Here is a 23,966-nt window from a genome sequence, read left to right as displayed (position 1 = left end):
AGATTTGTACGAAAACGAATATAATTTTTTGCCTTCAAAGAAAACCTTGCCAAGTCTGTTTCCTTCACTACACACCACCGTCCCACTATCTACTATAGTTCAAATGGCTCTGAGCACTATGGGACTTAACATCTGTGGTCATCAGTTCCCTAGAACGTATAACTACTTAAACCTAACTAACCTAAGGACATCACACACATCTATGCCCGAGACAGTATTCGAACCTGCAACCGTAGCGGTCGCGCGGTTCCAGACTGAACCGCTCGGCCACATCGGCCGGCCTACTATAGTTCAATCGTCGTAAGTTGATCCCTGACAGTTGAAGTGAGTTGGGCACGGCAGCTTCGGGGGCCTACCTCAGCCAATAACGTAACTCGATTTTGCAAACGTCTTATCACAGCTTTGCAGACGGATACTGTTTTCGCCTGCATCCGTTAGCGCTTCACAGCTGCAAGGTGGCAGCGGCGCTAAGAGCTGTCAGGGATGTTCTTATGACATTTCGATTATAGGCACCACAATCTACGGTGCGGTCGCTGCCTGTGGAGCATCTGTAAACTCAGTGGCAACGCTCGTCTAGAAAACCGGGAAAGAGTCCGCTCGAAATCCACGCCCTCACGGTAATGCACTTTGCGACTGTCAATTCTCCTTACTTCTTGCACTAACACCGTTCATCACGAAGGATTACCTTCTCCCGACGTCTGAGAATACGGTAACACCACCTGCGCACCAGACGCTACACGACTTCTGCAGCCCAAGAGAACTGCCAGCCGACTTCGCGAGATTCAAACCGCTCTATTAACATTTGGGATTTCCACCCAGTCAGCAGCAGAATGTAGGCATGTTGATTAGCAGACTCCTGCTCCTGTTTACACTGACGTGACAAGTCATCGGATACCTTCTAATATCGTGCCTGACCTTCTTTTGCCCGGCATAGGGCAGAAGTTCGATATGCCATGGACTCAACAAGTCGTTGGAATACCCCTGCAGAAATATTGAGCCATATTGCCGTTATACCCATCTATAATTGCGAAAGTGTTGCCGGTCCAGAATTTAGTGCACGATCTGACCTCTCGATTATGTCTCATAAATGTTTGATGGAATTCATGTTGGGCGATCTGGGTGACCAAATCATTCGCTCGAATTGTCAAGAATGCGCCATGCATTGTCATCCATAAAAATTCCATAGTTGTTTGGGAACATAAAGTCCACGAATGGCTAAAAATGTCTGCATGTAGCCGAACATAAGCATGATTGGTTCGATTGGAACAGAGGATCCATTCCATGTAAACACAGTCCACCCCACTATAGAGCCACCACCAGCTTGCACAGTGCCTTGTTGACAATTTGGGTCTATGGCTACGTGGGGTCTGCGCCACTCTCGAACCCTACCATCAGTTCTTACCAACTGAAATCGGGTCTCATCTGACCAGGTCACTGTTTTCCAGTCGTCTAGGGTCCAAGCGATACGGTCACAAGCTCAGGGGAGGCGCTGCATGCCATGTTGTGCTGTTAGCAAAAGCACTTGCGACGATCGTCTGCTACCATTACCCATTAACGTCATATTTCGCCGCTCTGTCCTAACGGATAAGTTCGTCGTACGTCCCACATTGATTTGTGCGGTTATTTCATGTAGAGCTGCTTGTCTGTCATCACTTCTAACTGTACGCAAACACCGCTGCTCTCGGTCGTTAAGTGAAGGCCGTCGGCCACTGCGTTGACCGTGGTGAGAGGTAATGCCTGAAGTTTGGTATTCTCGCCACATCCTTGACACTGTGAATTTCGGAATACTGAATTCCCTAACGATTTCCGAAACAGAATGTCCCCTGCGTCTAGCTCCAACTGCCATTGTGCGTTCAAAGTCTGTTATCCCAGTCGTGTATCCATAACCACGTCGGAAACGTTTTCACATGAATCACCCGAGCTCAAATGACATCTCAGCCAATGCACTGCCAATTTTTATCTTGTGTACGAGATAGTACCACTGTCTGTACATGTGCATCTCGCTATCCCGTGACTGTCACCTCTGCTTCCTGGCAGGACTACTAGACGTTTCTCAGCAACAGATGCTGGAAAACACCGGTCATCATGGGCAATCCCTCAATCCTCATCCAGTCTCTTAACCAGGATCACTAGCAATTTACACATTAAATGTATTCGCATTTGCAAATATGGACATCATCAGCTGTATAATACAATTACAATAAAATTTTGTACCGGACAGGGATTCGAAACCGAATCTCCCGCTTATTGCAAGCGGTAGCATGTCCGAAGTAACATTGTATCGTAATTCGGAATAGCACAGGCATTGCAATATTTATCCGCCGACAGCGGGCAAGCGACTTCAAAGTAAAATGTCTCCCCTGTACGGCAACGTACATAATGGATATAAGAGTACAGATTGTTGACAGGTGGTTGACGACATACGGAAGGTTGGGTGAGACCGTGAGTCGTGCTCGGATAGCCAAGTGGTAAGGTACCGCTAGCGATAAGCGAGAAATCCGTGTTCGAGACCCGGTCCGGCACAAATTTTCTTTGTCATTCCACTATACTACTGATGGTTGTCCATATTCGCAACTGTTAATAAATTTCATAACGGCTGTAGCTGCCCCAGTGCCTGTCCCTTTGGGCATGCACGCTTGTCCGAAGGAACATTGCATTGTAATTCAGAGTAACTCAGGCATTGCAGATTCGTGTCATACTAACCATTTAGGTTCACCCATTAACTCTAGGCTGAAGATAGGCGCCTTCCCCAAGAAACAGCAGATAGTAACTACAAGAAGTGCAGACAGGTCTGGTGCAGAAATTTGTTACAGTCAGAACAGACTATATCATCTGTGAAGAAGTTGGTTGTTCGCATCAGCATCAATTTTAGATATTCTTCTTGAACATAAACTTAAAAACTTATTTTCATCCACATTTACCAAAGAGTCGGGAACTTCAGAGACAGTAAATGTCACTTCCCAAATATCCGAACAGCTCTCTAATAGCAAATGAAGCAATCGAAAGGTAATATAAATATCTAAAAAATAAGGTTGACAGGATATGCAAAATGGCTAAACAGTAATGTAAGGGTATAGAACCAAATATAACTAGGAGAGATACTACTTACAAGAAAACTAAAACACGTTTGGAAGATGAAAAGCAGCTGTACGAAACTCAGACAGAAAACCAGCTCTAAGCAAAGACGGGAGAGGGGAAAAATGGAAGGAGTGTACAGAGCGTCTATACAAGGGAAAAGTACTTGAAGGCAATATCGTGCAACGTATAGAGGAAATAGTTGATGTGACTGGACACGTGGTACTGCGAGAAGAATTTGACATAGGACTGAAACACCTGTGTCGAAACAAGGGGCCTGGAGTAAACGACATTCCTTCAGAACTATTGATATCCATGGGAGAGCCAGACATGACAATACTATTCCACCTAGTATGCAATACGTATGAGGCAGGCGAAATACCCTCAGACTCAAAAAAGAATGTAATTATTTCAGTTCAAAAGAAAGCAGGTGTTAACACGTGTGAATATTACCGAACTATCAGTTTAATAAGTCATAGTTGCCAAACACTAACACGAGTAATTTACAGAAGAATGGAAAACTGATAGAAGCTGACCTCGGGGAAGATGAGTTTTGATTCCAAAGAAATGTAGGAACACGCGAGGCAATACTGACTCTACGACTCCTCATAGAACATAGGTTAAGCCTACGTTCATAGCCTTTGTAGACCTATCGAAAGCTTTTGACAGCGTTGACTGGAATACTCTTTCAAATTCTAAAGGTGGCAGGGCTAAAATACAGGCAGCGAAAGGCTGTTTACAATTTGTACAGAAACCAGACGGCAGTCATGCGAGTCGAGGGGCATGAAAGGGAAGCAGTGGTTGAGAAGAGAGTGACACAGTTTTTTAGCCTGTGCTCGATGTTATTCAATGTGTGCAGTGAACAAGTAGTAAAGGAAACCAAAGAAAAATTTGGAGTAGAAATTAAAGTCCAGGGAGAAAAAAAATAAAAACTTTGAGGTTTGCCAGTGACATTGTGATTCTGTCGAGACAGCAAAGGACCTGGAAGAGCAGTTGAACGGAATGGACAGTGTCTTATGAAGAGTATATAAGATGAAAATCAACAAAAGCAAAATGAGGATAATGGAAAGTAGTCGAATTAAATCGGGCTATGCTGAGGGAATTAGGTTTGAAAATGCCACTAAGATGCAGTAGACAAATTTTGCTAGTTGGCATTCAATTAACTGATAATGGCCGAAGTAGGGATGAAATAAAATGTAGAATGGCAATAGGAAGAGAAGCATTTCTGAAGAAGAAAACTATTAGGATGGAATATAGATTTAAATGTTAGGAAATCTTTTGTGGAGCGATTTATCTGGAGTGTAGTCTTATGTGGAAGTGAGACATGTTCGTTAAATAGTTCAGACAAGAAGAGGAGGAAAGCTTTTGAAATGTGGTGCTACAGGAGGATTCTAAAGACTAGATGTGTAGGTCATGTAACGAATGAGGGGGTATTAATTAGAATTGGGGAGGAAAGAAACTTGTAATAGCTTGACTCAAAGAAGGGATCGGTTAATAAGACACATTCTGAGATATCAAGGGATCACCAGTTTATTTTTGGAGGGAAGTGTGGGGTCAAAATTGTAGAGAGAAACCAAGATATTAATATAGTGAGTACAAAAGTATGTAGGTTGCAGTAGTTAATAGGAGATGAAGAAGCTTGCACAGAATAGGGTGAAGAGCTGCGTCAAACCAGTCTTCGAACTGAAGAGCACAACTATGACAGAATGGGAGTGACAGCCAACAGAACTAGTTATGTCACTTCACAGGAGCAGCTGGGCGTTACTACAGGGTGAGTCAATAAGGACTTTACAGCTTTTGAATGACATATAAATCTTTGAGGTAACTTACATTATCGGTATGTGTGTCATATCGTAGCAGATAACTTCAAGCTTCACGTAAGTGTCAAGTGTTATTTGGTTCGATGTGATTACCATTTCTGATGCGGCAAGCATCCCACAGGTAATCAGTTTCTTCCCAGCAACTCAGACGTAAATTGTGCAACGGCAGTGTTGATTAGATTTTTCAGGTTGGTTAAACAGTTTGATAGTGGAGGAACATACACATGATCTTTAATGAAACCACAGAGAAAGAAATCCATTGGTGTCAAGTCTGGGGAACGAGGTGACCAAGCGATTGGTCTTTCACTGCGATTATCGAGGAAACCTCGAACTTGCTGGTAATAAACCGTGCCATCTCCATCATCTTCACCGATCTGTGGGATGAAAAAGTTTTAAAGCACATCCAGATACACAATACTAGTGACAATTTTCTCCACGAAGAAGAAAGGACTATATAGTTTCAATTTGCTAAGGTCACAAAGCACATTAACTTTGGGGCTTTCACGAACATGTTCCAGGTTTATATGCGGATTTTCGCTGCCCCATATTCTGCGGTCGTGGGTGCCCAGCATGTTACTGAAATGAAATGTCGACTCGTCGCTGAAGATTATTGGGTTCAGGAATGTCTCATCGTCCTCTGTCTGATGCAACATTTTCACGCGTAATACCAATGAGCAACCTTATCTGCATTACTGCTGTGTTGTGCCTTTGTGAATCCGTATGGTTTGAGGTGTAAACGTGTATGTAGTACCCGCCAAAGAGCCTTTTATGTAATTTCAGTCTTGCAAGATGCACGTCGCACTGATTTTTGTGGACCGCGGGGAAAGCTCTCGCTAACCTGTTCGACATAATCGTGAACACATGGGGGACGTGACGATTTATCATATCTCAGTGAACAACCCGTCTCAACGAACTTCTTGTGCCAAGAGTAAAGTTTAGGCCTGCTTGGAGGTTCTTTCGTATATTCGGCGCAAAATTTACGCCAACAGTTGTTGCAAAGTTCGTTTCATGAAACCAAAACACACAGCATATACACTCCGCACCAGTGAAAACAGCGATTTGAACCGTACACTGCACTGGTGCTCCTGGTGACGGAATGGGGTACCGATCCACTATGTGATTCAAACTTGAGGCCGTTTGCTACAACACCGTTTGCTACCGAACCTATACGTTATCTCAATAAATTTCTGTAAGTCCTTTCTGACTCACTCTGTATATTCCCTATCGAATGGTTTGTTGTAGCTGAATATTATTTTATAGCGTGCTTTCTCTCTCTCTCTCTCTCTCTCTCTCTCTCTCTCTCTCTCTCTCTCTTTCTCTCTCTCTCTGTGTGTGTGTGTGTGTGTGTGTGTGTGTGTGTGTGTGTAGTAGTCAGTTTTTTACACCTTTGGGTGACGAATATATCACGAATGCTACACAGAGCAGAGACGAAAACCATGTGCTACTGTGTACTGCAGGTGTTTTTGGGCGAGCTGGCCGAGGTAGATATCCGTGGGCTGTTGGCGGGCGTGCCGATGCTGAGCTACTCGCTGGGCATCCTGCTGGTGTACGCTCTGGGCGCGTGCCTGGACTGGCACGTGGTGGCGGGCACGGGGCCCGTGCTGCCGCTGCTCGCTGTCGTCGCGCTCTGCTTCATCCCCAGGAGCCCCGTCTGGCTGGTGCGCCAGGGCCGCTTCGACGACGCCAAGAAGGCGCTCGCCTGGTTCCGCGGCTCCACGTCGGAGACCAGCCATCAGGTGAGTAGATGCTTCTGCACCCACTAGGCTGCCTGGTCAAAAGAGTTGCACAGTTATTGGGACTTTTGGTGATCCCTTCTTGACAACTTGCCTGAAGGCGTCTGTTTAGAGTTCACGAACCGGTGGCTGGCTGATGTTCCGTTTCCCCGGCTCGAGTGGATGCCACAGTCAAAGGATTATCCTCTGTTGCTCATAGTAGACTGAGGTCGAGCGCACAGATGGTGGTTTGCATACCAGTTAAGAGTGTTGCTGCTACTACACTTGTCTGTTCTGTGGTTGTAGACTTAATTTTAGTATTGACATTAATGATACTTTTGATCATGGTAATGGTTGGCTCACTGTTGCCATTGTACGTGGAGGTACAGGAGTACCTAATGTTCCAGGACTTGAAAGTTTTGTTGATAGAGACATTATTGCCTATCGTACCTACCATATGGCAGAACTTGCTAATAAAGACTTTGGTAAATCATCTTATATGTCGCCTTCTGCATTGTCTTTGTATACTCGTAATAAGAGAAAAATATCTGTAAATGAGTCTGTATTCATTTGGGATAAAGGTAAAGGAGTATGTGAATATGTAAAGTTTGTTGGTGACTGTACTGTCTATTTTCATAAATAAATTCATCTGTATGCAAACTGATCTGTAGTGTCAGCCATTAACCGGACACTGGTACATCACGAACCGGGGGGCCTCGAGGATGCAACAGTTTTGTTTGAGGGTCATTTTCGGAAATTTGTGGCAAGGCCTTATGGGGCCAAACTGCTGGGGTCATCGGTCCCTAAGCTTACACACTACTTGATCTAACTTAAACAACACAAACAACAATGCCCGAGGGAGGTAGGCCGTTCAGCTACCCCACGCGGCCTTGAGGGTCATCCGGGGTCATTATGGATCTGTCTTCAGACGTGCCACCTGTACTTATAGATCTCTGAAAGGCAAAAATCCAAAACTTGTGTACCCTGAAGCAATTCATTTTCTTGCACAAGTTTCTTTTAGATTTTCATGGCTTGTCGGAATAGAAGCTAAGATACTCACTAACCGCAACTGCTACGGTCGCAGGTTCGAATCCTGCCTCGGGCATGGATGTGTGTGATGTCCTTAGGTTAGTTAGGTTTAAATAGTTCTAAGTTCTAGGGGACTGATGACCACAGCTGTTAAGTCCCATAGTGCTCAGAGCCATTTGAACCATTTTTACTCACTAACCACAGGTAGAACTTGAGTTGGGCGAATCTTATACAATGTTAGAGGATATCCGCTCCTGCTCAGGTGAGTCCTTCGTTATCTGTAGCGACTCCCTGAGCGGTTTACGAGCTATCGACCAGTGTTTCCCTCGCTCTCGTCTAGTGATGGCTATCCATGAGACCCTCCACACTCTTGCCCGTTGCGGAAGCTCTGTGCTCTTTGTGTGGACCCCTGGTCATGTCGGCACCCCAGGCAATGAACATGTTGACCGCCTGGCCAAACAGGCCACCAGTAAACTAACTCTGGACATTGGCCTCCCGGAGACTGATTTGCGAGCAGTCTTATGCCGCAAAGTTTTCGCGCTTTGGGACGCTGAATGGCGCGATCTGACCACACCCAATAAACTCCGTGCTATCAAGGAGACGACGACTGTGTGGCGGTCATCCATGCGAGCCACTTGCAGGGACTCAGTTGTCCTTTGTCGGCTCCGCATTGGCCACACCCGGCTGACGCACAGATATTTACTGCGCTGTGAGGACCCGCCTCTATGTCTCTGCGGGGCGACTGTGCGGTGCTCCACATTTTGTTGGCCTGTCTCCTTTTAGCTGTGCTCAGGCAGACATTTGCGCTGCCTGATGCGCTCCCTGACCTTTTAACAGATGACATTGCCATGGCTGGCTTAGTTTTGCGTTTTATTCGGGCAGGGGGCTTTTATCACTTAATCTAAGTGTATGTCATTTTTTGTGTTGAGTCTGGCCTTTGGCCTACGATTTTAGTCTGAGTTTTTAGTGTTTCTCGGTGGTTGGCTTTTCCTTTTTTGTGTCTATGATCGTCCAACCACTGTCACACTCTGTGTGATTTTAATTCCTTTTGTCTGGTCTCTATCTAAGTCTTCCTTGTCCTGTGTCGTCTGTTGTCTTCTCTGTTGTTCGTTTTTATTCTGTTTGGGTGTTTGAAGTTTTGGAAAAAGGGTCCGATGACCGTAGCAGTCTGGTCCCTTCAATCCCACAAACCAACCAACCAACCATTCTGTAATTTTGTTTGTGTTCCGTATCTTGGTTTAGTGTATCGTTTTGTCATACCGATGTACACTTTGCTGCAGGTAGATGATAGCCAGGTAGCCTCTGATACTATGAGTGGGTCCTGTTTGTCTTTGATCAACCTGTCTCGCTCTCTCTGATTTTCTTACTTGGTCGATACACTGTCACTGTGTCTTTTTGGAGTATAAAACCGAGGCTGTTCGACGTCTTGGGTATATATGACAAAAAGATCGTTCCTGGGACTTTTTCGAGGTCTCATTCATCGGATGTTGTGATCTAGGACATTTTCAGTACTGTTCGTGAAAAATCCACCGTTCCTCAGCGAGGATCGTTATCTTTCGTGTCAGAGGTGCCACGTCTCGGATATTCTTCTCATACATGTAACAAGGATATTGATAATGAGGCCTCTTTCCATCTCTGATGGTTCGAGAGCTTACGCAAATAACAATCAGTGACCATAAATCTGCGATACACGTTTTGGCCTAGGTTAACGATGTAAAAGATTTCCGAAAATGCTAAGTCATCAACGTAGCAATTTCTGACCTTTAAGTCTGCATTCTTACGTCTAGATGGAGATGTAAGAGAATGAGGGAGGTTTTCTAATTCAACGAGTTGTTCCACCAGGAAATTCCACACGCTCTACTTCACCAGAATGGCAGCCACAAATGGTGGGGCACATGCAAGGCTCCTTCGAAGACGGCGTGAACCACTATTGCTTTAGCCTGCTCATTCGCCTGGCATGTCTTCCATCGAAAATATCTGGCATGTAGTCAGTCATGAACGTCACAAACCTCTAGGAACCTCTGTTTACATTATTTGTACTCGAAAATAAATCGTATGGAGGAGATCTCCCGAGAATATACAGGATGTTAGCTGCATAAGCGCAGATATTTTTATTGGTGACTGAAGACAGTATACTTAACAACACTACAGCAGTATTTACTTCATTTGCAGACTTATAATTAGGAGTAATATGTCCTTAGATTGATTAACCCTTCAAGAGCATGTGGCAAGAGAGCCATCAATGCTTAATTTCTCCTGGACAGCAGTTCAGCTGTTGAAGTGTGGATGCATGAACGCAAAACGACTAGTCTACACTGACAGGCGTAGTCGACCTAGTGGTGCAGTTATGACCATGCAGAAAACATCCGGTAATAAATTATGTGACATATTTGTGGGAAGTGCGTTAGTTGCACAGAAAAAGCAATTAATATCCTGAAGTGAGCACTTACTAAGGGAGCAATGACCACAGTATCCGCACTTATACCCCTGACAGGCTGTATCTGGATTTCATTTTCGTGGAATGTACAGGAACAGAATTTGCGCTAATCATTTAACTGTCAATTGCTCTTACATGAATTTGACATATTAGCAGCTTTTGCACTAGTTTTTTCACTAGCATTTCATGCTCTTTCAGTGTTCAGTCATTCGGTTTATAGATGGTCAACTGAGAAGTAGCACATCAAGTTTCCTTTGTCTCCAGAAATGTTGTGAATTATTTGTAAGGACATCTACTCGCTGCTTGTCTTTCCTATCTTCGCACTAACATCAAATGCGTTGTTGTCGCCGCTTTTTCGCAATGTGTAACAGAGCTCCCGTTTAGGCTTTTCCCCGTCTTACTAATCCATGGATCATCGCATCTACTAAGTGCGATAGAACGCAGCAATCAGTCAGCTTGAACTCAGTGTGGCACTTCTCGCACTCTGTCTACACGCACAAGTGCGCGCACGTATTTTTATCATGAGCATGTTGTTCTTCAGTGTAAACGACCGTAAATTTGTAATCACAGGACTGTAATTGTATCAGAGATCGTTTTTCCTGTAACATGGTAATTTCCTTCTTTCTTAATTTCATTTTCCTTGTAATTTTTCTTTCTGGTTTGTCGATGCTGTTTGTATCAGATCTGCCACCAAAAAATGGTTCAAATGGCTCTGAGCACTATGGGACTTAACAGCTGAGGTCATCAGTCCCCTAGAACTACTTAAACCTAACTAACCTAAGGACATCACACACATCCATGCCCGAGGCAGGATTCGAACCTGCAACCGTAGCGGTCTCACGGTTCCAGACTGAAGCGCCTAGAACCGCTCGACCACCACGACCGCCGATCTGCCACCAATTACTTCGTATTTTTCAGGTGATGTGTAAAGTAGTTCCGTAAAAATGTAGCAGTTTAGCCTGTTGTGATAGATATTTTTTTATAACACACTGCAAGAAAAAAAAAGTCGACACATCACGAACGAATTATCCGAATGGGACGTACATTGATAGATGCGCTGTACATGCAAAGACGGACAATTGCTTCCAGTTTCAGAAAAATTGGATGATTTATTAAAGAGAAAGAGCTTCACAAATTGAGCAAGTCAGTAATGCTTTGGTTCACCTCTACCCCTTTTTCAAGCAGTTTGGCATACAGTAGTTGGATGTTTTTCTGACGGATGTTGTGCCAAGTTCTTTCCGAGTGGGGCGTTACATCTTCAAAATCTGGAACTGGTTGAAGGATCTTGCCCATGATGGTCCAAACATTCAGTTGTGGGAGAGATCTGGTGACCTTGCTGGCCAAAGCAGGGTTTGGCATGACGCTCTCGCCGTGTGCAAGTGGGAATTATCTTGCTGAAATGTAAACCCAGAATAGCTTGCCATGAAAGGCAACAAAACGGGTGTAGAATATCATCGACGTTCCGGCTGTGCTGTAAGGGTGCCACGGATGAGAAATGGCCACACAACGGGCGACAGTCGGGCTGGTATCGCACTGCTGTCCAGGGCAGCTCAAGACACGTCTTCGGCCTGGAATCTCATTGACTCAAGTAGAATGTCTTCAGAGATAAGTTCCACTTCGAACTGAACACTGATGACCAGCAGAGACTTCTCTGCACACGTCCTGGACAGCGGTAGAATACCAACACGGCTGTCGTCCGCCATACAGCCTGATAACCAGGATTGATGGTCTGGAGTGCCATTTCATTTCATAGCAGGACCCGTTAGGTTATATTCCTAGGCACCCTTAAAACACAGCGGTACGGCGACGATATTCTACGCCTCGATTTCTCGCCCTTCATGGCAAGATGTGCTGGGCTTACATTTCAGCAACATAACGCCCACCCGCACTTTGCGAGAGTTTCTACTGCTTGTTTTCGCTCTTATCGAACCTGCCTTGGCCAGCAAGATCACCGAATCTATCCCCAGCTGAGAAAGTTTGCAGTGTTATGAGCAGGGCCCTCCAACGACCTCGGAATTTTGAAGATCAAGCGCACCAATTGTACAAGAATTTGGCACGACATTCGTCAGGACATGAAACAAAAATGTTCAAATGTGTGTGAATTCCTAAGGGACCAAACTGCTTAGTCCCTAAACTTACACACTACTTATACTAACTTGCGCTAAGAACAGCACACACACCCATGTCTGACGGAGGACTCGAACCTCCGGCGGGAGGAGCCGCGCAGTCCGTGACATGACGCCTCAAGCCGCGCGGCCACTCAGCGCGGCGACATCCAACAATTTTTTCAATGAAAGTAAAGTCGAATAACTACTTGAATAAGCAACACTGACCCCACAAAGAAGGTGGAGAACAAGACAAGGGCTCTTCTAAAGGACGCGGATTTGCGAGGGAGTCGCCAAGAAATTGTCACCTCTAGGACCTGTACCGCCAAAACTTTATGGACTCTCTAAAGTCCACAAAGAGGGGGTGCCGATACGCCTGATTGTGAGCAATATTAGGGCAACTACATACTTACTGCCAAAATACCTGGCGGAAATACTAAGCCCTTATGTAGGTAAATGTCCTCATCACATCCGTAATTCTGTGGATTTTGTAGAACTTCACGACAATTTCAGGCTGCAAGACTCAGATATCCTGGTGAGCTTTGACGTTGTTTAGTTATTCACTAGGGATCCTCTAGGAGTGTCAGTCGAGCTTATTGGGCAGAAATTTGACGAGAAGGCCACCGACCTTAACAAGCAGGTCCTGACTTCCACGTGTTTTCCGTTTAATGGAGAATATACCGGGCAAACGGAATGAGTCTCAATGGGCAACTCACTCTCACCCGTGGTCACGAATTTGTGTATGGAGTACGACGAGGAGGAAGCCTTAGCGTCATCCATGTGAGAATCTACTTGTTTTTTTCCGTTATGTGGATGACACGTTTGTCATCTGGCCCCCTGGTAGGGAAAAGCTCCTGGACTTCCTTACACATCTGAACTCCATGCATCCCAGCATCGCCGGCCGTAGTGGCCGTGCGGATCTAGGCGCTACAGTCTGGAACCGGGGGACCGCTACGGTCGCAGGTTCGAATCCTGCCTCGGGCATGGATGTGTGTGATGTCCTTAGGTTAGTTAGGTTTAATTAGTTCTAAGTTCTAGGCGACTGATGACCTCAGAAGTTAAGTCGCATAGTGCTCAGAGCCATTTGAACCATTTGAGCCATCCCAGCATCCAATTCACAATGGAGACCGAAGCAGAAGGAAGATTACCTTTTCTGGACGTCGCCGTCAGGAGAAGAGCTGATGGCACGTTGGGTCACGGTGTGTACAAGAAGAAAACACACACTCGTCTGTATTTGCATGCAGACAACTGTAACCACCCTCCTTCGAGAAGAGGGGTTCTAAAAACACTGATACACAGGGCGCGCAGCATCTCACACGCGGAGTGTCTGCCCCAGGAGCTGGAACACCTCAGAACCCTTTCCGAAAGAACGGGCACTCTGAATGGCTCTCCACCCCACCACTACAGTACAACGTCTAGAGACGGAAGAAGTCCCGGAGGAAGAAGTAGCCACTGTATTAATTCCGTACACTGGCGCACTGTCGGGGAAAATCGGACGCATATTAAAGAAACACAGAGTTAAAATTGTCTCTTTCCCGCCAAATAAAACACGAGTATTATTGGAAAGTGTGAAAGATGGGCTCGGCTTGCGGAAGACCGGCGTATACCAGAGTCCCTGTTAGTGTAGTAAGACTTATACTAGACAGACAGTGCGCACCATCGAAGATATCCTGACTAATATCTTGACTGAAGTATCCTAACAAGTCGGCGGTCGCAGAGCACTGTTTGTCCGAGAAACACGAGATGGATTACGAGAGTACCAGGTCCTTGGCCCAGACTTCTAAATACTGGGACAGCGTTGTCAGAGAGGCCATCGAAATTTGCACCAGGGACGAGCTCATCAGCCGAGACTGCGGTTGTAATCTTAGCAAGGCATGGGAACCAGCACTGAGTATAATTAAGAAGACACTCAGCAGTGAGACCGAATGGGCGGACGTAGCAACTACACCGACGCTGCCACAGACGCAGACTCCTGCATCGTCGCGACCGCCGACATGCAGCCGCGGGCGCGGAGGGAACGGTCCATGGGGGGAGGGGATATAAGGAGCTCAGCCCACATACAGAGACGCGGGCAGTACAGCTCTGAGAGTAGCGAAATGACGATGGGCCTGCCGGGAAGGAAGCCCGCCCAGGCTAAGATCAAGCCACGCAAACGTCACGGGAGAAGAAGATAACGAGCCGAGCCACGCAAGTTGCAGTGGCCGCCAGTGCAGCTTCCACGGCGCGCAAGGACGCAGAGGTCCAAACCAGGGAGTTCGCTAACCACCTGGGCGACTTGGTGAGCAGCGAGATCCTGGACCAAACAGTTCCGAACGTGGCCGAGCGAAACGATTACCAGATGAATTTCCTACAAAGTCGGGAACTCATAAGAAGAAAGGCAGAAGCCCGTAAAGAAAAATTCAGAAGAGAGAGAGAAGAGAAAGAAAGAAGACAAGAAGAGGACCGCAATAGAAGGCGCGCAGACGCTCTTGCTCGCCGCCAATACTGGCCAGGCGGAAAATAAAAGAGAAGCCCAAATACAAGCAGTTCTGGCCGGGTTTTGTAGGTTTTCCTTGGCCGCTAAAGTGAATACCGGAACTGTCCCCAACAATCTCCTGCAAATAAATTCCCAATTTGGATAAACCCCCCCCCCCCATTCCCCTTGCATGCAAAATAAACAGAGTCCCAACAGAACAAACTTAAACCCCATGGCTAAATAGAGCAAAATGCACGCTCTCAAACAGCCCGCCCACCCCCTCAGCTTGGGAATGAAAAGAGCAAAATAATAATAAATCAGCGCACCTGACGATGGCGACATGTCTGACCGCCGAAATATTGTGCCCGTTGGACACTATGAACAGGTAGTACACCTGTGGACTTTTCGATTAGCTGAATATTGTTTGAAGATTAGGTTCATTTTTTCCATTTCTGATCACTTGTTCCTTGAATAGTAGTGGGGATAGGACATGCCCTGTCTGAACATTAACTTGATCTCGAACGATACGAAAAGTTCTCCCAAAAATCTACCTTTCAATGTCAGTCTCGTTCTGTGCACTTAGTTCCTTTCTTTAGTTTCTCATATACTTGAAATTCCTCTAGCACGTTAAACAGTGTCTGTGTGTCTATTGAATCATATTCGTTTCCGAAGACAGTAAATCTGGTTACTATTTCTATGGTTTTGGGAATCTAAAGGATGGCTATAAGAATTAGGAATTGTCCCACGCAGTACATGCTTTTTTTCGAAATCTGTCAGTTAATTTTCTATTGAAAAACTAGTGAATGTGTTTACTGGTCTTGCCACGTACTGTCGCTGCAGGTGACCCACGAGCTGAGGGAGCTGATCGATCGGGCGCGGTCGGACGACGAGCAGGAGGCGGCGCAGGCTAAGGGCGGATGCTGCAGTGTGTTCGCCATGCCTCAAGTGTACAAGCCGTTCCTAGTCGTCAACCTGCTGACCTCCATGCAGATCGTGTCGGGCACTTTCATCGTTATCTTCTACGGCGTCGACATCGTGGTGAAGTCGGCGAGCTCGTCCGGCAGTCACATTAAGGGCGAGATGTTCTCGGTGGTGGTGGCTGTGGTGCGCATGCTCTTCTGCGTGGTGGGCTGCTGCCTGCTCATATGGTGGACGCGCCGGCGCATGGCCATGGTGTCGGGCGTGCTGTCGGCTCTCTCGGCCCTGGCGCTGGGCGTCGTCTGCCTGCTGAAGGAACACCGGCCCGCCTCCGAGCCTGTGCCGGCGTCGGAGCCGCTGGTGATCGCGGCGCTACTGCTGCTCTACGTGGCCACCAACACGGCCGGCTTCTTCATGCTGCCCGTCATCGCCATCGGCGAGATGCTGCCCGCGCGCGTGCGCGGCGTCGCCGGCGGATACACTTTCTTCGTCTTCAACACGGCCCTCTTTATCGCCACCAAAGTCTTCCCCTACTTAACAGACACCATCGGCATGGCCGGGGTCTTCATCATCTTCGGCATCTTCAGCCTCCTCGGCACCCTTCTCGTGTACCTGATAATGCCGGAGACTAAAGGCCGCACCCTCAACGAGGTGGAGGACTACTTCGCAGGGGACAACTTCCTCTGGATCACGAGGCACAGGTACCGGTTTGTGCCACCAAGTGCTCCCCTGCCTAAGGCCTGACAAACTCGCACCTGGCTGCCCGTGCCGTAGCGGTAGCACTCCTGGACAGTCTTGCGCATATAGTGTCATTTTTTTTCCTTGATACTGACCGCTTTTTCCTCAAAGAAACAGACTGGGGAACTGATCTCGCTAAACCCTGTGAAACTTCGTTAGCGTGTTTGAAACTGCGTAATGTAATATGTGAAATACACTCGCTACCAGGTTCTCAAAGTGGATGATGCTAATACTCTTTTTCCTTAAAGGCTTATAATGTGCTCGACTATTACGAAGAGATTTGTAAAATATTTAATTCTTAATAAAGAAAATTATGTATCAAAAGTTGGATGACTGTTTTTCCACATTTCAAAAAGAAAATATTTGTAAATCTTCTTTCTTCTGTCGTCTAATAATTACATCGACAGGTTACATGAAGGATTTCTAAGACATTTTTTTCCATTTTTAGCATTGACCTTGTATCTCCTCGAACCCTTATTGACTCAACCATCTTCATGACTTCATCCTCCACAGGACTGTAAACCTTAATATTCCTTCCTTCTTGTGCAGTTCATAAATCTGATACACCTATTTCTAAAATACTATCGCTCCAAGTGTGAGTTAAATGCACATCAAATACAATATTCATTTCGTACAGTTCCCATCGTCTTGGGGGGGGATTCAATTTGGAGGTTGGTTTCCTATATTAAATAATTCGATTTTAAAACCAAAGTGCACTGAGAAATAAACTGATTTATTTCTCTCCAATTATGACATATTATCATCTTCAGCAGTGTTGCCAACGACAGTTTCATCGCAAAAGATACTTCAGCATGTCACAAGTGGCTCAGAACCCAACAAGATCAGTGCTACACAACTGCTCCGTGTTAATGTATATGTGGCAGTGTGTGGTATATTGGCATATTTTAAAACAGACATTTTTCTTTGTTGTACTCATTTTGCATACTACGGCTTTTAGAAAATGATAAATGATTTTATATTTTCACACTATTTAAGAACAGACTTTAAACGTTTGGAATTTACATTCAGAATAAAACTTGATGAAACATATTTTGAATGGGGTTTTTGCCCTGGGGCGTTACCAAGCTTTGATTAATGAAGTTTTTGTAATATTCATAAAATATGGATAACGCCAATGTGATGTTACAAATCGTACCAAGATAATACAATTTATTAAGAAATACATAAACAATATTTTCTCCAAGAATGGCCATATACATAGTCAAATATATACTGCCGCGGTACAGACCTGAAGGACTAAAGGACACAATCGATTAATTGAGTCTGAGTTACTACAAAATTAAATGTACATTTATTTCTGCCATAAGTAACATCAGAACAGGTAAGTTTGCAGACACAGGTTTTAAGTAGATCTCAAACGAGCGAAAGTAGCACACACTAAGTGGTACCTGCAACAGTCCACTATGAGGCGCAGAAGACAGCAATCCCCTATCAACATCAATAACACAACTATCACCAATCATGCACTATGGTCAGTCTCTTTAACACACTGTTACAATATTCCGCATTTAAGAATTTACGAAACGCACATTAACATTCAGTTATCGAAGTCTGTACTTAATCACAATTGTTCCATGACCGTTAGCAAAACATCAGCTCACAGTATTTGCTCAAGCACTATCTTTCTTAGCATGGCTAGTCATATTCACATACTGGTATGCCATACCGTCCTGTGTCCAAAACAGTAGAGAACACAGATACAGCTGCAACCCAACCACCGCGACTCATACGCTCCACTACTCTTAAGTGTGCATTCTGCACACTAGGCCACGAGGTACCTCTGCTGCCGTCAGCTGTCCTCCACCGTCAACAATCCAGCACTGGCCTCACAGCATACTTCCTCCCTAGTTAACAAATTCGCACTCTGGGTCACAGTACACCCACCCCTTTCGCCAGAGAGGGCATAACATCACTGCCCAACGACTTACCGAATCGGAGTTACTTTGTATGGTGAAAGACTTGTCCGTGTGTGGATTTTTGACTTGTATACTTTCACCATTTAGCTGAAATAGAGCCCACCTAATCAGTTGCTGTCACGCCTTTGTATGAAGCATTTGTATAACGATTGGAATTCACGATAGCCAGTGTTTTATGGTGTTATACGGTAAGGTCGCTCATTTGGATAAAAGCGTATGGGGCCTGAATATGGCAAAATGAATTGCCGAAACTCGTTGCTTTCAGAATAAAATATCTTAAAGTACACGGCTGTTGATGAAGTTTGATATTAAAAACGACTTCCCAGCCGATGTGCCCTGGCCATGATGGACCAACAGAGATCTTAGTTTTGTCGTTTCCTCCAGTTAAGAATTCCTCTATATCCACAAAACAAAATGTACTACAAAGTGGAGCTATTTCTAAACTTAGAAAATTATTGTAAAGAAAATGGTTATTCAAATGTAACTAAACAAAATATAATGGAATTTACTGGTTATTTTAGTACGAAAGAAAAGAAGAGATCTAAGATGCAAAAATATAACAATTTCAAACAATTTCTAAAATGAGAAAATAAAAAAAATATTCTAAATCCATAAAGAAAAATTAATCGCTCATATCCCGCCAACCGACCCCTTCTTCTAGACAAGTTGTGCCACACATTCCTCTTCTCCCCAATTCTGTTCAGTACCACCTCATTAGTTACGTGATCTACCCATCTAATCTTCAACATTCTTCTGTAGCACCACATTTCGAAAGCTTCTATTTTCTTCTTGCGTACACTATTTATCGTCCACGTTTCACTTCCATACATGGCTACATTCCATACAAATACTTTGAGAAAAGACTCCCTGACACTTAAACCTATACTCGCTGTCAAAAAATTTCTTTTCTTCAGAAACGCTATTCTTGCCATTGCCAGTCTACATTTTATATCCTCCCTACTTCGACCATCAGTTATTTTGCTCCCAAATATCAAAACTCATCTACTACTTTAAGTGTCTCATTTCCTAATCTAATTCCCTCAGCATCACCTGATTTAGTTAGACTACATTCAATTATCCGCGTTTTGCTTTTGTTGATGTTCATCTTATATCCTCCCTTCAAGATACTGTCCATTCCGTTCAACTGCTCTTCCAGGACCTTTGCTGTCTCTGACAGAATTACAATGTCATTGGCAAGCCTCAAAGTTTTTATTTCTTCTCCATGGATTTTAGTTCCTACTCCAAATTTTTCTTCTTTTTTCTTTACTGTTGCTCAATATACAGATTGAATAACATCAAGGATAGACTACATCCCTGTATCACTCCTTTCTCAACCACTGCTTTCCTTTCATATACCTCAACTCTCAAGACTAACAACTGGTTTCTGTACAAATTGTGGATAGCCTTTCACTCCCTGTATTTTACTCCTGCCACCTTCAGAATTTGAAAGAGTATTCCACTCAACATTGTCAAAAGCTTTTTCTAAGTCTACAAATGCTAGAAACGTAGGTTTGACTTTCCTTAATCTATCTTCTAAGATAAGTCGTAGTGTCAGTATTGCCTCACGTGTTCCAACATTTCTACGGAATCCAAACGGATCATTCCCAAGGTCGGCTTTTGCCTGTTTTTCCAATGTCTGTAAAGCATTCGTGTCAGTATTTTGCAGCCATGACTTATTAAACTGATAGTTCGGTAATTTTCACACCTGTCAACACGTTCTTGCCTTGGGATTAGAATTATTACATTTCTCTTGAAGTCTGAGGGTATTTCGCCTGTCCCATACATCTTGCTCACCAGATGGTAGAGTTTTGTCAGGACTGGCTCTCCCAAGGCTGGCAGTAGTTCTAATGGAATGTTGTCTACTGCCGGGGCCTTGTTTCGACTCAGATCTTTCAGTGCTCTCTCAAATTCTTCTCACAGTACCATATCTTCCATTTCATTTTCACCTACGGCCGCCTCCTCGCCCTTGTATAGACCCTCTATATACTCCTTCCACCTTTCTGCTTTCCCTTCTTTGCTTAGAAATGGTTTTCCACCTGAGCTCTTGACATTCATACAAGTGGTTCTCTTTTCTCCAAAGGTGCCTTTAATTTTCCTGTAGGCAGTATCTATCTTACCCCTATTGATATATGCCTCTACATCCGTACGTTTGTCCTCTAGACATTCCTGCTTAGCCATTTTGCACTTCCTGTCGAATTCATTTTTGAGACGTTTGTATTCCTTTCTGCCTGCTTCATTTAATGCACTTTTATATTTTCTCCTTTCATCAATTAAATCCAATACCTCTTCTGTTAACCAAGGATTCTAATAGCCCTCGTCTTTTTACCTATTTGATCCTCTGCTGCCTTCACTATTTCATCCCTCAGAGCTACCCCCTTCTTCCACACAAGTTGAGCGCAGTGAAGCGGAGAAATACGACCCGAGGTGGTACTGCTACAGCAGTCCACTGGCTGAGTGGCACATTCGCTCCCGACTTCTGCAGAAGTTCACCGTAGTTAAAACGTAAGTCTTTTGGTCCTGACTGTATACCAGTTAGGTTCCTTTCAGAGTATGCTGATGCGATAAGTTCATACTTAACAACAATATACAACCGTTCTCTCGACAAAAGATCTGTACCCAAAGACTGGAAAGTTGCACACGTCACACCAATATTCAGTAAAGGTAGTAGGAGTAAACCACTAAATTACAGGCCAATATCATTAACGTCGATATGCAACAGGATTTTGCAACATATACAGTATAGTGTTCTAACATTAAGAATTACCTCGAAGAAAACGGCTATTGACACACAATCAACACTGATTTAGAAAACATCGTTCTTGTGAAAAACAACTAGCTCTTTACTCGCACAAAGTGTTAAGTGCTATAGACAGGGATTTCAAATTGATTCCGTATTTCTGGATTTCCGAAAGGCTTTTGACACTGTACCACAAAAGTGACTTGTAGAGAAATAGCGTGCCTATGGAATATCATCTCAGTTATGTGATTGGATTCGTTATTTACTGTTCAAAGAGGTCACAGTTGGTAGTAATTGACAGAAAGTCATCGAGTAAAACAGAAGTGATTTCTGGCGTTCCCCAAGGTAGTGTTATATGTCCTTTGCTGTTCCTTATCCATATAAGCGATTTGGAAGACAATCTGCGCAGCTGTATTAGGTTGTGTGCACATGACGTGGTCGTTTATCGACTAGCAAAGTCGTCAGATAATCAAAACAAATTGCAAAACGATTTAGAAAAGATATATCTACGGTGCGAAAATTAGCAATTGACTCTAAATAACGAAAGGTGTGAGATCATCCACATGAGTGCTAAAAAGAATCCGTTAAACTTCGGTTACACGGTAAATCAGTCAAATCTAAAGGCCGTAAATTCAACTAAATGCCTAGGAATTACAATTACGAACAACTTAAATTGGAAGGAACATAAAGAAAATGTTGTCGGGAAGGCTAACCAAAGACTGCGTTTTATTGGCAGAACACTTAGGAAATGTAACTGACCTACTAAGTACAGTGACTACTCTACACATGTCCAACCTCTTTTAGAATACTGCTGTGCGGTGTGGGATCCTTACCAGATAGGATTGATGGAGTACATCGAAAAAGTTCAAAGAAGGGAAGCACGTTTTGTACTATCGCGAAAATGGGGAGAAAGTGTCACTGAAATGATACAGGATTTGGGATGGATATCATTAAAAGAAAGGCGTTTTTCGCTGTTTAGGAATACTCTCACGAAATTCGAATCACCAACTTTCTCTTCCGAGTGCGAAAATATTTTGCTGACGCCGACCTACATAGGGAGAAACGATCACCATGACAAAATAAGGGAAATCAGAGCTCGTACAGAAAGATATAGTTGTTCATTCTTTCTGCGCGCTATACCGGACTGGAATAATAGAGAATTGTGAAGGTGGTTCGATGAACCTTCTGCCAGGCACTTAAATGTGATTTGCAGAGTATCCATATAGATGTAGATGTAGGTATTCAGTTAAATGATGCTACGTTATTCGATCATGTTAAATTGCGAAATATCTGTGTAAAAATAGAAGAAATAAAGATTTTCCTCAGGAGTTATGGAATCTTTATCCCCCGAATAACTTTTTGAAAGCTTATGATGTTTTTAGAGCTTTCTAAAGAATAACACAATTAAATAACGAAGTAAATGTAAATCCATTCACTTTTATTCAAAATTATTCTATCCACGTCAAGAATGAATGTTTTAACTACTCAAAAACAGCAGTGAAATTATGTGCATTTTTTAATGAAAATATACCTAATGATACAACAGCATGTATAATTATGTGTGATATAAAGAATTTAACTTATGATTCACAACACAGAATTTTAACTGAAAATTTTTAATTACATAAACGAATGTAAAATTAGAAAAAGTTATAAAATTGTTGTCTTCATGTTTACATTTTCTTTTGAAATACACTCCTGGAAATGGAAAAAAGAACACATTGACACCGGTGTGTCAGATCCACCATACTTGCTCCGGACACTGCGAGAGGGCTGTACAAGCAATGATCACACGCACGGCACAGCGGACACACCATGAACCGCGGTGTTGGCCGTCGAATGGCGCTAGCTGCGCAGTATTTGTGCACCGCCGCCGTCAGTGTCAGCCAGTTTGCCGTGGCATACGGAGCTCCATCGCAGTCTTTAACACTGGTAGCATGCCGCGACAGCCTGGACGTGAACCGTATGTGCAGTTGACGGACTTTGAGCGAGGGCGTATAGTGGGCATGCGGGAGGCCGGGTGGACGTACCGCCGAATTGCTCAACACGTGGGGCGTGAGGTCTCCACAGTACATCGATGTTGTCGCCAGTGGTCGGCGGAAGGTGCACGCGCCCGTCGACCTGGGACCGGACCGCACCGACGCACGGATGCACGCCAAGACCGTAGGATCCTACGCAGTGCCGTAGGGGACCACACCGCCACTTCCCAGCAAATTAGGGACACTGTTGCTCCTGGGGTATCGGCGAGGACCATTCGCAACCGTCTCCATGAAGCTGGGCTACGGTCCCGCACACCGTTAGGCCGTCTTCCGCTCACGCCCCAACATCGTGCAGCCCGCCTCCAGTGGTGTCGCGACAGGCGTGAATGGAGGGACGAATGGAGAAGTGTCGTCTTCAGCGATGAGAGTCGCTTCTGCCTTGGTGCCAATGATGGTCGTATGCGTGTTTGGCGCCGTGCAGGTGAGCGCCACAATCAGGACTGCATACGACCGAGGCACACAGGGCCAACACCCGGCATCATGGTGTGGGGAGCGATCTCCTACACTGGCCGTACACCACTGGTGATCGTCGAGGGGACACTGAATAGTGCACGGTACATGCAAACCGTCATCGAACCCATCGTTCTACCATTCCTAGACCGGCAAGGGAACTTGCTGTTCCAACAGGACAATGCACGTCCGCATGTATCCCGTGCCACCCAACGTGCTCTAGAAGGTGTAAGTCAACTACCCTGGCCAGCAAGATCTCCGGATCTGTCCCCCATTGAGCATGTTTGGGACTGGATGAAGCGTCGTCTCACGCGGTCTGCACGTCCAGCACGAACGCTGATCCAACTGAGGCGCCAGGTGGAAATGGCATGGCAAGCCGTTCCACAGGACTACATCCAGCATCTCTACGATCGTCTCCATGGGAGAATAGCAGCCTGCATTGCTGCGAAAGGTGGATATACACTGTACTAGTGCCGACATTGTGCATGCTCTGTTGCCTGTGTCTATGTGCCTG

The 23,966-nt window shown here is 44.8% G+C and overlaps 1 protein-coding gene across 3 annotated transcripts in view; it reads left to right on the top strand.

Annotated features, from left to right (window-relative positions):
- Positions 1-16,561, top strand: part of LOC126473465 (facilitated trehalose transporter Tret1-like) — an 85,994-nt gene extending 69,433 nt beyond the window's left edge. For all 3 annotated transcript variants that reach the window (XM_050100537.1, XM_050100535.1, XM_050100534.1), the window contains exons 4-5: positions 6,353-6,631; positions 15,474-16,561. In XM_050100537.1, coding sequence (XP_049956494.1) covers positions 6,353-6,631; positions 15,474-16,295 — 1,101 coding nt within the window. In that variant the 3' untranslated portion in view covers positions 16,296-16,561. The remainder of the gene's footprint in view (positions 1-6,352; positions 6,632-15,473) is intronic.
- Positions 16,562-23,966: the final 7,405 nt, after the last annotated feature.

This window comes from Schistocerca serialis, chromosome 4, assembly GCF_023864345.2.
Source record: "Schistocerca serialis cubense isolate TAMUIC-IGC-003099 chromosome 4, iqSchSeri2.2, whole genome shotgun sequence".
Lineage (NCBI taxonomy): Eukaryota > Metazoa > Arthropoda > Insecta > Orthoptera > Acrididae > Schistocerca > Schistocerca serialis.
This window is presented reverse-complemented; position numbering and strand designations above follow the sequence as displayed.